The 16,431-nt window shown below is 40.1% G+C and overlaps 1 protein-coding gene across 2 annotated transcripts in view; it reads right to left on the bottom strand.

Moving 5' to 3' along the window:
* Nucleotides 1–8,672: 8,672 nt before the first annotated feature.
* QRSL1 (glutaminyl-tRNA amidotransferase subunit QRSL1) overlaps nt 8,673–16,431 on the bottom strand; it is a 43,961-nt gene continuing 36,202 nt past the window's right edge. For both annotated transcript variants that reach the window (XM_027775114.1, XM_006156952.3), the window contains exons 9-11: nt 16,201–16,318; nt 13,413–13,618; nt 8,673–8,916 (exon numbers count right to left, since the gene is read on the bottom strand). In XM_027775114.1, the coding sequence (XP_027630915.1) occupies nt 8,696–8,916; nt 13,413–13,618; nt 16,201–16,318 (545 nt within the window). In that variant the 3' untranslated portion in view covers nt 8,673–8,695. The remainder of the gene's footprint in view (nt 8,917–13,412; nt 13,619–16,200; nt 16,319–16,431) is intronic.

Below are 16,431 nucleotides of genomic sequence, written 5' to 3'. Positions count from 1 at the left end.
TTAAAAACAAAAACCAAAACAAAATCTTAGGCTAAGATAAGATAAAGAACCCAGACACAAAAGGTCACATACTGTAGGATTCCACTTATAGGAGATGTCCAGAAAGGCAAATCCACAGAGATAGAAAGTAAATTAGCGGTTGCCAAGGGCTAGGCAGAGAGTGGAACAGGGAGTGACTTTTAATGGGTAGAAAGTTTCTTCCAGGGATAATGGAAAAGTTCTGGAATTCAGTGGTGATGGTTGCACAGCTGTGTGAAGTATGACAATTCGGTTAATAAAATATACATAATTACGTAGACCTGCATGTTGTTAAAATAAGAAAAGCAGGAGGCCATTAGCATGGGGTTGTTGCTCTTAAATAAGCACATAAACTAAAGTTGTAAGTGTTTCTTGATTCAAAGAAAAGATGTTGGGCCAGTCTAGTAGCCTGGTGTTTAAGGAGAGCCAGATTCCTTATGGCCAACCATGGCTTGAATTCCAGGCCTGGCAGCTTGAAAAACACACTGGGTATGTGTCCATGCTCCATATCCCAAAAGTATGCATACTAGGTTGTGAGATAACAAATGATTTTTTAAAAATCATGCTTTTCACTTCTTTCTTCTTCCTATAACAGAGAATTGGTAACACCTTAGTAATTAGAAAAAAGAAGACCTATTAAAATAAACTCAAATCAAATTAAAAGTTGAGAGTTTGCATTTTCTCTCTCTCTCTCTCTCTCTCTCTCTCTTTTTTTCCCCCGTAGGGCACATGCATTGGCTGCAGAGAGACAGAGAGCAGGAAAGTGAGAAATCTCTCCCCTGAGGGTAATTCCCAGGCCATTTCTATGCCACAATCCTTTCTCCTTCATTCTCCTCTCTGGATTTTAGGCATGCACGCATATGCACCTGGAGTGGTTTTCAAGCCACCAAATTCAGGACTCGAACCATAGTCAGTCATGTGAGAATCCAGTGCCTTAACCACACGCTACCTACTGGCTTTCCTTGATATGTTTTAGGTGGCTCAATGGAGATTATGTTCATATGAAATTCTATAGAACAAGCAAAAATAAATTACATTGGGAAAAAAAACGGAAAGAATGGCTGCCTCTGGAGGGGTGGGGCAGAGACTGACTAGACAAGGGCATGAGGATATCTTCTGGTAAGATGGAAACAATAGTAATGCTCTGTATGTTGAAAGGGTTTAGGTTACATAGGTGAATGCATTTGTCAGAACTCAGGGAAAATACACAAAGTTTATGCATTTCATTGTTTGTAAATTTTACATAAAAAGCCATAAATATTGGACTCAAGTTAATGACAGACATACTATGCTAATTAGAGGAAGTGCACTTTGAAATAAACATTTTGGAATAAGGTGGATTACAGCTGCTATGGTACAGTCATACCAGACTCTCGAGCTGGAAGCCACATACTGACCATGGTTTGAGTCCCTGGCCTGGTTTGACTAAAACATGTCTGGCAAGTGTGCATGTACCCAAGATCCTGGTGCGGTAGAGGACTGTAAGAAGGGACTGTGGCATCTCTCCCTATCTCTCTAATGTGTGAGTATGTGTTGTATCATGAACAAAAGGCCAAAACCAAATAAAATGAAAATAAGGGGGTCAGTCAGTGGTGTGGTGGGTAAGGCAGCTGACCTCACATGACCGACTGTGTGGTTCAAGTTCCAGACCCAATGGCTTAAAGAACAGTCCAGGCACATGTGTATGTGATTCTGAAAGAAATTTCTTTCTCTTCCTGGTGAGTGCACACTCCCACTAGCAATATAGAATAAACTAAAAATATAAGGTGGATTAATGGATGAATAGAAGTAATAAAGAGACAGATATGAGATAAAGCAAATTTACTAAACTGTCAGTGGTAAAATATAGGTGGTGAATATGTTTATGGTTTTATATTTGATTTTTTCCATAAAACATGGGGAAAAAAAAGGAACCCACTATACAGGCTTCATTATCTACCCTCTGATTCCTCAGACTCCATATGACTTAATTGCCTCTCTTCTTACTACCTGGTAGGCATTTTTACTTGGTTATAGAATTCATATTCAGCCCTTACAAGTTATTCTTGTTTTTCCTTTTTATTAATGGTAATATCATCCTTGTTGTAAACATTTCCAGGATAAAAATAAGTTTTCTTTCCCTCCTTTGTCTCCTATCCTCTAATCCAATTAACTCTTTATTCTTCTAATTTTCACCTTATACCATCTCATTTTTTCATTAGCACCACTTTAATTTTGCACCAATTACCTGTAACCTGGTGGCCATTTTCACTGAGAAATAAAGTGATATCAGTAAGGAAATAATTTGCACTTAGTTTAAAAAGATACAGATCTTTTTCCAAGTTTGTCTGTCAAATGATTCTGATAGAATGGTGTGTTAGAATTAGACTATCCTTGGTGGGAGTCAGCAGGTGGTTAAGGCACTGGACTCTCACATGGCTGACCGTGGTTTGAGTCCCAAACCTCATGGCTTGAAAATCATGCCAGGTGCATGCATTCCCAAAATTTCAAGAAGAGAATGGACTGCATTGTGACCCTCTCCCTTCTCAGGAATGATTTTTCAATCTCTCTGTCTCTCTCCAGTAAGAGCACGCACCCTAATGCAAAAACCTACAAAAAAGCAACAAAAAACCTTGGAGATTTTAAGTCTTCAAACACTGAATCCTAGTCTCGTTTCTTTTAGGTTTGAATGTTGAGTTGAAATTAGTTTGGGATCATTTCAATGCATACACCTGTATCTCAGAAAATAGACATGGGGCCAGCAGGTGGTGTGGTGGTTAAGACACTGGATTCACATGGCCAACTGTGGTTTGAGTCCCAAGTCAGGCAGCTTGCTTTCTCACTTCCCTTTTCTCTCTCTGTCATTCTCTGGTCAAATTAAATAATAATAAATACATTTAAAAAATAATTATTTAATAAAATAACAAAGAAAGATAAATATTCTATACTACGATTGGTCTCTATAGACAAGTGATCATGCTCAATGAACAGTGCTAAGATTGTCAGTTATTTGGGCAGATATCCTCCACCTATTCTGCATACTATTTGTTTTCCCACAGGCCCATTTTGAAACTAATTTATTTCAAAAGATTCACCAAGGAGTGAAATTACTTACAATTAGATGCCCCATGGGTACTTCGTTAATTTCTTTTCCTTAGAGAATGTACTAGTTGGCGGTTGGTGACATCTACCTTAAAAGTTTCCTATCTTAAAGTAATTGTAGCTACAACGCAGCATTTTAGAGCCTCGGTTATCTGTCAGTCTCTAGGTGGGAATGAAAATGCTTTTAAGTTTAGTTATTTACACCATGAGTAAGAGAGTGATAGCACTCCGAAGAGGCTTCCCAGGCCTGCAGCCCTCAGCCAAGCCCAGATCACGGGCAAGCGTGTGCTAGATGCACTCAGAAAGGTCTCCGGGCATAACAGAACCCTCCATGTGGGATGGCCTCAAGGAGAGTCAGGTTTTACTGCACACCACCCTTTGGGCCCTGGATTTAATTTTATAAAGAGGAATTCGGCTCTGTCAAAATTATTGTCCTCTCAGGAATATGGAGTGGACATTTTTGGGGAACATTCATTGTTACTTTTTTTAATTCTGAATTTGCCATAGTGTGTGTGTTCTTGCCAGAGAAACAAGAAAGGGAAAGCGAGAAAATACCCCTCAGGGGGCTGACTATGTTGTAATCCCTTCTCCTCCAGGGATTCAAACCGCATAGTCAGCTATGTGGGATCCAGCTGTCTTAACCACCATGCCATCAGCTGCCTGGGAGTCCCCATTCTTACAAGAGCCTGTTGGTCCTGCCCTTCATTTGGTAGACAGAGCACAAGGAGCTGTGAAGAGCTTCAGGTTTTGTTTTTTTTTTTTTTTTGGAGAGATTTTCACTGTAGGGCGCGTGCGCTCGCCAGACAGACAGAGAGAGACATAGAGACAGAAAGCGAGAAATCACCCCCCAGGGGGGATGGTCACGCTGCAATCCCTTCTCCTCCATTCTCCTCTCGGGATCTTGGGCACGCACGCACACGCGCCAGGCGTGAGTTTTAAGCCACCGGGTCTGGGACACGAACCGCGGTTGACTACGTGGGAGTCCAGCAACATAGCCATTCCGCTAACTGCTGGTTCCCAAGAGCTTCAGGTTTTTGAACCTTGTGGTAGCCGGTTCTTTATTAAAAGCTTATGGAAAGTGCTTTAAAAATATGCAGTGTATCAGTTCTTCTAGGTATTTTAAACTTATCTTCAGAGGAACCAGAACATTAGGGAAGTATTTAACTAGTCTCAGGCTCAAATTTTCAGTAAGTTACACCACGGCCATCTGCCATTAGGTTATCATGAGGTCTCTGTAGGAAAGTGCCTTAACTTCATGAGTGCATGCATTTATTTATAGCTACAAATACTGTGTGCTTCCTCTGTTAGGAATCATGCTGGATGCTTTCAGCACATCATTTCAATTTAATCCTTCCGATCACCCAATGGAGTAGATATTATCCCTTTTTCACAGTTTGGGATACCAAAATGCAGACAAGTTGCACAGCTCATAAACGGCAACACAGGATTCAAACACAATTTAATCTGATTCTTAAAATCTGGTGGCCTTACCCCTTTAGGAAAGCAACTGGAAAATTTCACATTTATTTATACCACACGCTTTATAGCCTTAAATATCTGTATAGATACCTAAGAAAGCTTTTTTAAATTTTTTTTCTCACACCCACCATCCACCACCCTCTCTCCACCAACCACTTTCCGCACTCACAGTCTCTAGCACCCACCCCATCCTCCCCACCATCACATCTTCAGAACTCTAGAAAAGCACTTTTGGTTTTCATTTTATTCCTGTTTACTTTCTTCCCAATTTTTACTATTACTTCAACATTTTCCTCATCTATTTACTTTTATACACACATGTTTTTTTTTTTTTTTTTTTTCTTTCTTTTTTTGGAGATGTTTTTGCTATAGGGCACGTGTGCTTGCCAGGGAGACATAGAGAGACAGAGAGGCAGAAAGTAAGAAATCACCCCCCAGGGGGATGGCCATACTGCAATCCCTTCCCCTCCATTCTCTTCTTGAGATTTTGGGCATGCATGCACATGTGCCTGGTGTGAGTTTTAAGCCACTGGGTCCAGTACTTTAACTGCAGTCAGCCATGTGAGTCCAGTGCCTTAACCACCATGCCACCTGCTGCCCTCCCACTGTAATAATTTTAATAAACTCACTAAAATCCTTTTTGATTTATATTGCATTGATATAAAGAAAAAATAAAGAAAGCCGCTTGGCAATTCTGTAATAATTACTTCTATTTAGTGAAGATGAGATTTTTCTCATGTATTTGCCTTTATTAAAAATTTCAGCTTTAATTTCTAGTGTATATATACCACCCAAGTTATGAAAAACTGAGGACAGTCTCCTATTTTAAGCTACCTCTGGTGCCTCTAAAAACAATGGGTACATTTTACCCTGGGCTTGTACAGACAGTGATACCAATTTTAATTATCCCCAAAGACAGGATCTTTTGCTGTTCAGTGTCATGGAGTCAACTTCAAGTTTCACGGCACTAGTTTTATCAGTGGCCGAGGAATGAAGAGGGAGCTCAGCTCACAAATCACCTTCTCTCCCATTGTGAGCTGGGGAGTTTAAGATGTAGCAAATAGGGTAATAGGGGAATGGGACTGAGTAATGGAAGAGAGGAATATTCAGAGCTTTTCCTGGAAAAGGGGATACTTCTCAGAATGCTAAAATATTCCCCCTCTTTTTTTCCTATAAGGCCATTTCTGATTAGATTTCCAACTGCCATGGCACTGGTGGATGTGCTACCTAGCATGCTAATGAGGGTATAATAAGTTTAAATGTTGGGCAGTGGTTCTTTCAGGCTCCATCTTAGTTCAGACTGGGTTCTTTGTGAAGGTCTTACCTTAACTACTGGCATGAATCCTACTGTCTAAAAGAAGGCCCTGTTAGGAAGGGACTGGGGGTGGGGGGGAGGCGTGTCTCATAAGACCATGAGCTATATGATGAGTAAAGATACCTTTGGGGATGGGTTGGAGTATGGTATGAGAGTGGGCTTTATGGTGGACGGCAACAGAACACATTAGTCCTAGCAAAGATAATCAGATGTTTGAGGAAAGGGAGACTAAAAGAAGTTAACGAGGGCCAGCCTCACAGTGCAGTGGTTAAACTCTGTATAATGGGAATTGGATCCCATATGGCTGACTGTGGTTTAAGACTTAGCCCTGGTGGATTGAAAAGCATGCCAGGCATGCATGTGCATGCTCAGGATCCTGAACAAAGGGAGGACGGGAGGAAAGGGGACTGAGATACGAACAGGCCCTTTAGGTAGTGCTTTCTCTCTCTCTCTCGTGCATGCATAATCTCTCTGGCATTAAAAAAAAAGTTAATAAAAGCTATTTTACAAATTCCATAATTTTGCCTCTTTGCTTTGAGTGGAACAGGACATGACATACAGCTTGCTGAGCCCCAAGGTTGCCTTGCTGGTGATCTAGTAACCATATCTCTTCATACTGTCTTCACACTCTGCTAGAAAATCCTAAAGGTACTTATTGACATTAGAAGGTGCTGGTATTTCCTCACAGAAACCACCAGTGAATACTGACCTCATTAATGTTTCTTTGGGCTCGAGGGGCCCAGAGAACTCTCGTGAAGACAGTCAAGAGTAGGGCCAGCAAGTGGCATGGTGGTTAAGGGTGCTGGACTCCCACATGGCCGACCGAGGTTTGAGTCTCAGACCTGGCAGCTAGCTTTCTCACTTTTCCTCTCTCTCTCACTCTGGCCCTCTCTGATCAACTTAAAAATAAATAAAGTTAAAGAAAATAATTCTTTAATAATAATAATTAAAAAGACAGTCAAGAGAATAAGGAAACCATAAGGAACAAAGAATCTGGAGTAAGGGAGGATCCTGACACCGGCTTCCTCTCTTTGGCAACCTCGCCAAAACCTCTGCAAGTTTTTCAGATTGTATATCACTTGTGTATTTAGAACCTTTCTCACTAAAACCACGTTCTACCATCTACCAAGTATCCTGTCCAAAATGGTTTGTTAGGTTACAAGAAATTACATCTACATCAATGAGCTCATTTGTGATTAGTAAATGGAGCTCAGTGTTAACATGGAATTGTTCTGGTGCTTAGGCATGGGCTCTGGAATAGAAGTAAAACTTGAACTCTGAGGAAAGGAAACTTCTCAGTCATGTCATATCTATTTTCAGAGAAATAAAAGGAGTGCTTGCACCTGGGGCTCCTCCCCAGAGAGGCATGGCCATCCCCCAGCAGTCTTGCATGACTCCAGGTTCCAGCAGGCTGCACTCCCTCCTCTGCTCTGGGCTCTTTTTGCAGCAGCTTTGCTCAGTAGTTGATATTCCCACTTGATTGATTTTATCATTATTATTTTTTTTTAAGAGATTTTTGCTTTAGGGTGCATGTGCTCAACAGAGAGACAGAGAGTGAAAAATCACCTCCTGGAGGGGATGGTCATGCTGCAATCCCTTCTCTTTCATTCTCCTCGGGATTTTTGGGTGCACACACACATAAGCCCAGAGTGAGTTTCAAGCTGCTAGGTCTAGGACTCGAACCAAGGTCGGTCATGTGGGAGTCCAGTGATGTAACCACTATGTCATCTGCTGGCCTCTATTTTTATTTTTTAGTGACTGAGAGAGAACACAGGAGGGAGTTGGGTACTTTTTCTGATGGGGTTCCTCCATGTCACAACCCTCCTGCCCGACTCCTAGTTTAGCTAGGACCACTCCTAGCAGTGTGCACCGCTGCCCTCATCCTGGCTAGGCTGGGCTAGGCAGCAGACTCTCTTGCTCACACCACCATGGCTGGGCCTGATTTCGTGCACTTTACTCATCCCCTGAGGCAGCCTTCACCACATGAGTTGCCTGCCTGGGCTAAACAGGTCGTCTCTGGAGGTACAATCACTGTTTTTGTTGGTGCTTCAAAGATATACACGTTTTGAGAAGTTCAATCCTAATCTTATTTTTACTATAAGCTCTGTTCTTTTCAATAGAAATTTTTGTGGAATGCAGAAATTTTCAGGAACATGTACCTCGTATTACAGTAGAAGTCATATTTATTTATTTTTAATTTGACCAGGGAGGGACAGAGAGAGAGAAAGTGAGAAAGTTAACTGTCAGATCCAGGACTCAAATTGCAGCTGGCCATGTGGGAGTCCAGGGCCCTTAACCACCACGCCACCTAGTGACCTCTTACAGTAGAAATCTTTGTACTTAGAGGATGCTTAATTAATACTAACACATCATAATGAATTAACTGTATCACAAGCAGTTTTAAAAATGCTTCCAGGGACCAGCAGTTAGCATAATGGCTATGTCACTGGACTCCCATGTAGTCAATCACGGTTCGAGTCCCGGACCCGGTGGCTTAAACTCACGCTGGGCGTGTGTGCGTGCGTGCTTGAGTACCCAAGATCCTGGGAGGAGAATGGAGGAGAAGGGATTGCGGAGTGGCCATCCCCCCAGGGGGTGATTTCTCACTTTCAATCTCTCTTCCTCTCTCCCTGTCTTTCTGGCGAGTGCACACGCCCAGTAAGAAAAACTTCTCCAAAAAAAGAAAATGCTTCCAAGGAATGACTATGTTGAAAACAAACCTAATTAAAAGAATTGACTTAGATCATTTGATTCTCTACAGAATCTTTGAAAGTCCTTATAATTTGCATAGCATATTTATTACTACTGTTTTAGAGAAACAGAAGTCAACTTTTCATTTTTAAGGACTGATGAATAATCATCCATGAATTCTTGAAGCTGGATAACAGGAAATTGCACTTTTTTCTCAAACCACTTCGCAATCGTAAGAAGCTGCTGGTCATAAAATGCACGTCCAATAAACTGCAGTCCTATTGGCAACCCCTGGTTTGAGAGTGCCACTGGGACACTCACTGCTGGCAATCCTGAGAAAAAAAAGAGAAGCCCATTAGTTGATTAATTCTCCATCCTAAGAAGCAAAGAGCTCTTTTGCTTTATAGTGCTAATAGGTACAGATTGGGATAAGGTTTAGAAAAATGACAAAATATACTATGTACATGCTTTTGCACCATGCTTCTTCACTTAACAATAATCTGGGAGGGGCCGGCAGGTGGCATGGTGGTTAAGGCCACTGGATTCCCAAATGACTGACCACAGTTCAAGACATGGACCTGGTGGCTTGCTTTCCCACTTTCCCTCTCTCTTCTCTCTCTCTTTCTGGTCAAATTAAAATAAATAAATAAATAAATAAAGTTTAATAAGTTTTTTTTTTTAATCTGGGAAATCACTCTGTATCAGTTCACAGAGACTTTTACTTTTTATTTATTTTTTAAAAAAACAGCTGTATAGTACTTGACTATATCGTTTTTTGTTTTGTTTATAATTTTGCCAGAGGATATGTGTACTTGCCAGAGAGAGACAAAAAAGGGGGTGAAAGGGAGGCATCCCCATGAGGAACGGTCACGCTGCACTCCTTCACTTCTCCATCCTGTTTAGATTCTGGGCACACACGCACAGTGTGTTTCTCGAGCTGAGGAGTCCAGGACTCAAACTATGGGGTCCACCATGTGGGATTAGGCTTCCTTAGCCACTGGGCCAAGGTCCCAGCCCTATAAAGTGTTTTTTGTTTTCATTTAAGTTGTCCATTTTGAATTCCCACCAGCAAAATAAGTACTTCTTTTCCTATGGCCTGGCTAACAGAGTGTGCTGTTGCGCTTCTGAATTTTTGCCAATCTATTAGATGGGAAATAAGCTCAGGGTATTTTAATTCCAGGTTTGGGGCAGAGAAAGTACAAGATTCCAGGGACATCTTGTTATGCCATAAGACAGAAAAGATTTTCAAAAGGTAATGGGGACAGGTCTAAAGGAGCTCTTATCAGCTGAATTTAGGACAATTTGAGTATCAAAAGTGATAACAAAGTAGTTGCTTATAATATATTGTTTTTTTTAAGGGAATGCTCTTCTTTAGATAAAACTGCTTGCTAATAAATGAAGAAATTATAGAATTAGAAAAGTGAGCATTTTGTAATTCTTTAGGTAGTAATAAATTCATGTGAAGATCATGCATGAATACTAAGATTGGGTTCAAGGTAATTGGGGAATAGGATATTCACATAGTCTCAAAGTATTACTCCATAAATTGCTTATCAGTGATAAAAGAAAAACATCTGGCAGTAACTTCCTTAACCAAGTGATCAACATAGTTTCCAAAAGTGGGACAAAAAAACACTGGTGTATTATTTTATGGCAGTAAAATGTCTTTACTGATATAAAGAATACGTAGTATTTCTGCCCAAGAGTGTTTCATTCAACCTAATCATGAGAAAATAATCTGACAAATCCAGATTATGGATGAGACTTCCTACAGGACAAGTGGACAGAATTCTTCAAAAAAGTCAATGTCACTTAATAGAGAATTATTAAAAGCAGGGGATATCTCATCAAAAACGATGCAAGGAAGAAGAAAGTGGCACAATTTTTTTTTTTTTTTCCAGTTTTGCTGGGTGTATGTGCTTGCTGGAAAGACAGAGAGAGACAGAGAGACAGCAACCAAGGAATCACCCCCCTGGTGGAAGGCCACACCACAATTTCTTCTCCTTCATCCTCCACCCAGGATTTTGAGTACACATGCATCACATGCATACACACATGCCCAGAGTGAATTTTAAGGTGCCAGGTACAGGACTCAAATTGCAGTCAACCACGTGGGAGTCCAGTGATATAACCATTATGCCATCTGGTGGTCCCATAATTTTTTTTAAAGGTGAATGCAGTTACCAGAGGGAGAGAGAGAGAGAAACAGTGAGAGAGAAAGTGAGAAATCACCCCATTGGGGAGATGGCCACTTTGCAATATCTTCTCCTCTAGTCTCCTCCTGGGATTTTGGGTAAGTATGCACACATACATGGTGTGATTTTTCAAGCCACCAGGTCCAGGACTCAAACCATGGTCAGCTGTGTGGGTGTCTAGCACCTTTAAGTCCCACACCATCTGCTGGCCCCAGCACAATTATTTTTCAAGTACTAACGATAAGGACAGTTAGGCACCAGCAGGTGGCATGGTGGTTAAGGGTGCTAGACTCCCACATGGCCAACTGCAGTTCAAGTCCCAGACCTGGCAGCTTGCTTTCTCATTTTTTCTCTCTCTCACTCTGTCCCTCTCTGATCAAATTAAAATACAAAAATAAATAGATAGATAGATAGATTAATAAAGCTAAATAAAATAATTCTTAAAAAAAAAAAGATAAGGACAGTTGAACCAAAATCCTATATTCAGAAAAAATATCTTTAAAAATGAAGGGGGAGGCTGGCCCCGTGGCACAGTTGTTAAGGGAGCTGTATCCGTTACATGGACCACTATAGTTCTTTTTTTTTCTTTTTTTTTTTTTAAGAAAGATTTTTGCTATAGGGTGTGTGCTTGCAGAAGACAGAAAAAGAGAAAGGGAGCAATCACCCCCCCAGGGGTAATGGTCGCACTGCAATTCCTTCTTCTCCATTCTCCTGTCGGAATTTTGGGAATGCATGCACACACACCCGGCATAAGTTTCAAGCCTCCAGGTCTGGGATTCGAATTGTGGTCAGCCAAGTGGGAGTCCGGTGCCTTAACCACTATATCACCTGCTGGCCTTGGACCACCATAGTTTAAATCCCAGCCCAGAGGCTTAAAAAGCACACTGGACATGAGTGCGAATTTTGAAACGATGGAGAAATGGAGGAGAAGGGATTGTATAGTGGGACCGTGCCCCACTCGGGTGTCCTTTCTCCCTCTCTCTTCCTTTTCGCAAGTGCGTGTACTCTCCGGCAGTTTAAAAAAAGAAACAAAACGAAACAAAAAAAAAAAAGAAAGAAAGGAAAATCAAAACATTCTTGGACGGAAAGCTAAGAGTCCTTGTTTGTTTTTTGCAAACAAACATACCCTTTAAAGAATGGATAAAGGAGAGGCAGGCAAGTGGCAGAGTGGTTGAGACACTGGACTCCCACATGGCTGACTATGGTTCAAGTCCTGGACCTCAGGGCTTGCTTTCTCACTTTCCCTCTTTCTCTCTGTCTGTCTCTCTCTCTGGTCAAATTAAAATAAATGAAAAATATAAGTAAAATTAAATAAATAATAATTAAAAAACAAAAAAGAATGGCTAAAGAAATTTCTCTGAAGAGAAAGAAGCGATAACAGAAAGAATCTCGGTACTTGGGATCTGCTGGTTCCAAATAAATTGTGTGCCTCTCTGTCAGGGAACTGAACTCTAATCTCCTGTATGACAGGCAGGAATACTCACTACCATATTAATGAGAAATTGTGCCTTTATTGTTACAAGATTTGTGCAGAAATATTTAGAGGTAAAGTGCTGTGGTTTCTGAAACTTCTTTCAGATGATTCAGTTTAAGACCAAGCGTGTGGGACCAGCAGATGGTGTAATGGTTACATTGCTGGACTCCCATGTAGTCAATTGCAGTTCGAGTCCTAGATGGATCTGGTGGCTTAAAACTCAAGTGTGCGTGCATGCCCAAAATCCTGAGAGGAGAATGGAGGAGAAGAGGTTGCAGCATGGTCCTCCTCCCGGGCGGTGATTTCTCCCTTCTGTCTCTCTGGTGCATGCATACATCCTATAGCAAAAATCTCTCTCTCTAAAAAAAAAAAAAAACAAAAAAACAACTGTGTATATGTATGAAGAGAAAGCAAATGAAGCAATTATTAACAAGAATGAATCCAGGTAAAGGGCGTATCAGTGTTCATCCTACGATTTTTAAAAATTAATTATTTTATTTAACTTTATTTATTTATTTATTTTAAATTTGACCAGAGAGTCAGAGGGGGATGGGGGGAGTGATAACCTCAGCCACTATGTCTGAGACTCAAACTGTGGTTGGCCACGCAAGAGTCCAGCACCCTTAACCACCACGCCACCTGCTGGCTCCCAATCCTACTACTTTTTCACTTTTATTTTTGTAGGACATAAAAATTTCTAAATCAAAATATACTACTAAGGGGCCAGCAGGTGGAATGGTGGTTAAGATGCTGGATTCCCACATTGAATCTGGCTGACTGCAGTTCAAGTCCTAGATCCGGGGGATTGTTTTCTCACTTTTCCTTTCTCCTTCTGTCTCTCTCTGGTGAGAGCAGGTGCTCTGTGGCAAAGTAAAATTAATTAATTAATTAAATTAAATAAATAATTCTTTAAAAATACATTACTAAGTGTACTAGTTCAGAACATACATGTATATGTGTGCATGAGGCACGCATGGGCATGTGTACGTATGCACACACACACACACACACACACACACACACACACACTCTCGTAAGAATTCCAGAAAGACAGGTTATTACTTTTAGGGAACAATCTAGTTAGAAGCTGAGTTGAATACCAAGGTATTGAATAGCCAAGAATATGAAGAAAACCAGAATGTTCTTGAGGGAGTCTCACCAGCCAAATTTACAGCCTGTGTAAAAATATCATCTTGGGCACTTCGTGTGCTGTTGTCTTCTTTGATGAACTCTAAGTATGGTACTGCCTCTCTCAAGGTGGTGGGAGTTAACAAGACATCCACTCCAGAGTTGAAAACATTCACAAAATCATTAGCAATGAGGCGTCGTACTTTCTGTGCTTTGATGAAATAATTCTCATAATTTCTGTGGAAAACAACCAAATGATACATTAAGGGCTTTTTGTGTTTTTCTTTTAATTAATTCTCTTACATTAGGCATTTTATAAACAACTGGATTCTTGGCTTTTATGAGCAGACATAACTAAGATTCCTAAAAACACATTAAAATGACTTTTTTTTGACTGTGTCATTATTCTAAAAGTTTGCATATCTGAAATTTTATCAATCAGAATTCACTACAAGATATAATTCTCCACACGGAATCACAAAATATTAATTCTTCCAGGGACATCATTAAACCAGAACACTTATTTTCAGATAAGGAAAAAAGTACATAGCGATTAAATAACTTTCTGAAGGTTAAAAAATAGGCAGTGGTAGAGAAGACTAGAACTTATGTCTTTAGAGGCTCATTCTAATCCTTTCTATTATAATGTCTTATTTCAGCTATAGTATAATGATAACTATTATGAGGACTCTGAGGTTTTGCAACTTCTTACATGCCATCTGAAGTAGATACTAGGAAATATTCCTGGGAAACAGGTTCTGGTAACAGAAACTGGGGAAAGTACGCAGTGTTTACAATTTTGTATCTTATGGATAGGCAAGGCATGGGAGTAAAAATAAATTCAAAAAAAGGATGCTTACTTTACTAAAAAGGTTAAGGAAAAAGCCAGACATAGGAATGACCAGAAGTCAATGGTGCAGAGAAAAGGGAAAATAAGTTTTGAGAGCCTTCTGAGGCTGGCTTAAGGAAGGCTGGCAAAAGAACTAACTGAAATCTTTTTTACCCTAGAAGAGTGTGGTACAAATAGATGCCCTTACTATCATTTGACCGTGGGGTCCACACAGAGGTGAACACAGGCATCACCTATAATTCACACAATAATGTTGTTGCTCAGCATTAAGAGATGGTGGTTTAAATACCTCAGTAACAGCATTCCGAAAGCCTGAAATTTGTAAAGGGACAAATACTTCTAGTTTCTGTTACATTTCACTTGTAGAATATGGTTTTAAAGTAGAACTTCTGCTTCCAACTATGATGGAGTATTAAAAAGAGATTTACCCTGTACTATGCTTTGAATGTCTTCTCCTCCAAAACTCACAGTGAAATTTAACTGCCGTTGTAAAATGTCAAGAGGTGGAACCCTTAAGAGGGGGTTAGCCATGAGGTTCTCTTGTTCTCTCTTACTCTTCTGCCTTCTACACAGGATGGAGCAGCAAGAAGGTCTTTATCAGATATTGGCCCCTCTGGGACTTGAACCTCCCGGCTTCCAGGACTGTGAACCAATAACTTTCTGTTCAATATAAATTACCCAATCTCAGGTATTCTATCTATTATAGCAGGAAAAAAAGAACTAAGATACCTTGCCTTCTTAAACTAGAAAACTGGACAAAATATTGGGTTATTGGAAAAGTCATGCCGTATTTTTCTTGTCGAAAATGTGGCATGACTTTTCTGATGATCAATATATGAAATAACCATTTTCAGAATTCTTAGAGAAGAGAAGCAAATGAGGTAAACCTTTTGATGTCCCCAGCCTGGAGGTTTCAGGTCTCGGTACAGAGAAAAGGAACCTAAACAGCGTTGGGAGGAGGTCCTCAGGAAGTTGAAGAGACAGAGATACAAATTTCAGGGAGGCAGAGACAGAATTTGCCAAACAGACAGTAAATAGAAGGGAGCAGCCCACAGAAAGAGCTCAAGAGATTTGTGGAGAGATCCCTCAGATCTTTGGCTGAGAACCAGTCTATGCGTATCTGAGAAGCAACCTCCAAAGCTGGGGGAAAGGATCACCAAAGAGCAGTAGGACCAAATAATTCCTAGCACTTATACTCGTTGGTGATAGTTGGTGTTCCAACAGCCAAAGTTTGGAATGACCTCATAATATGAGACAGCTGGTGAAATGTCAAGGGTATCACCTCAAAGTCAAGTTAAAATAGCTTTCTGTCCTTGAGGATATGGAGAAAAACTCCAAGAACTTACTCATTACAGTAACCAGTCTTATTTTTCACACTTTTTGTGTCCTCTTATAGAGGCTTGGTGGTATAAAAGATGAATCTTGTACACAAGGTCACAAATAAATGTATACTGGAGACAATCTAAGTAGGAGTCATAGTAATTTAGAATTCTTTCTTAAATCAAGCAAATGCACAGTATAAAAGACAACTAAGTAGATTCACTTAAATTTGTCAAGATATACACGGTGTCTTCAAAAAGTTCATGGAAAATGCCTATTAATGAAAAACTGTGCACAAACCTTAATTTTTTTCACCAAAATAAACTTGTACCTTAATTTCATTTTTCCATAAACTTTTTCAAGTCCTCACATATAACTTCCTACTTAAAGCTCTTAGAGCAATGAGGCTAAAATCCTTAAAGGCTTCTCACTTAGTTTGTATCAGTAAGAGCACTATTATTCTTTGTGTTTTACTATCAAAAACTAAAATGCCATAAACAGGCTTTTTTTCTCATTCAAATCATAAGGTTGTTTTTTCTTTTCTTTTTTGGGGTAAATATCTCTAATTGTAAGACTGACAGACATGTCAGTATGTACTTGACTCTTGAGGTTTCCAGAATGGGGAAAATTCCTAAACTGATTATCTTACTCTTTTAATAAGAAAAAGTTTCCTGAGAGAATTCTTCCTCTCACCACATCATTGAACCCTTCTCGTCTGGTTGCAGCATACATGGCTTCAGTAGAGACATCAGTGTCACATCTATGACCTGAAAACAAACAAACAAACCATACACAAAAAACTCCAGAATAATTACTGCTTGAAAAAGAAGTGGAGTTCTGACTAAAACCATGCCTTGATATATATATATATATATATATA

Source organism: Tupaia chinensis, unplaced genomic scaffold, assembly GCF_000334495.1.
Source record: "Tupaia chinensis unplaced genomic scaffold, TupChi_1.0 Scaffold000527_1, whole genome shotgun sequence".
Classification (NCBI taxonomy): domain Eukaryota; kingdom Metazoa; phylum Chordata; class Mammalia; order Scandentia; family Tupaiidae; genus Tupaia; species Tupaia belangeri.
Note: the sequence above shows the minus strand (reverse complement) of the source record. Positions and strands in the feature narration are given on the sequence as shown.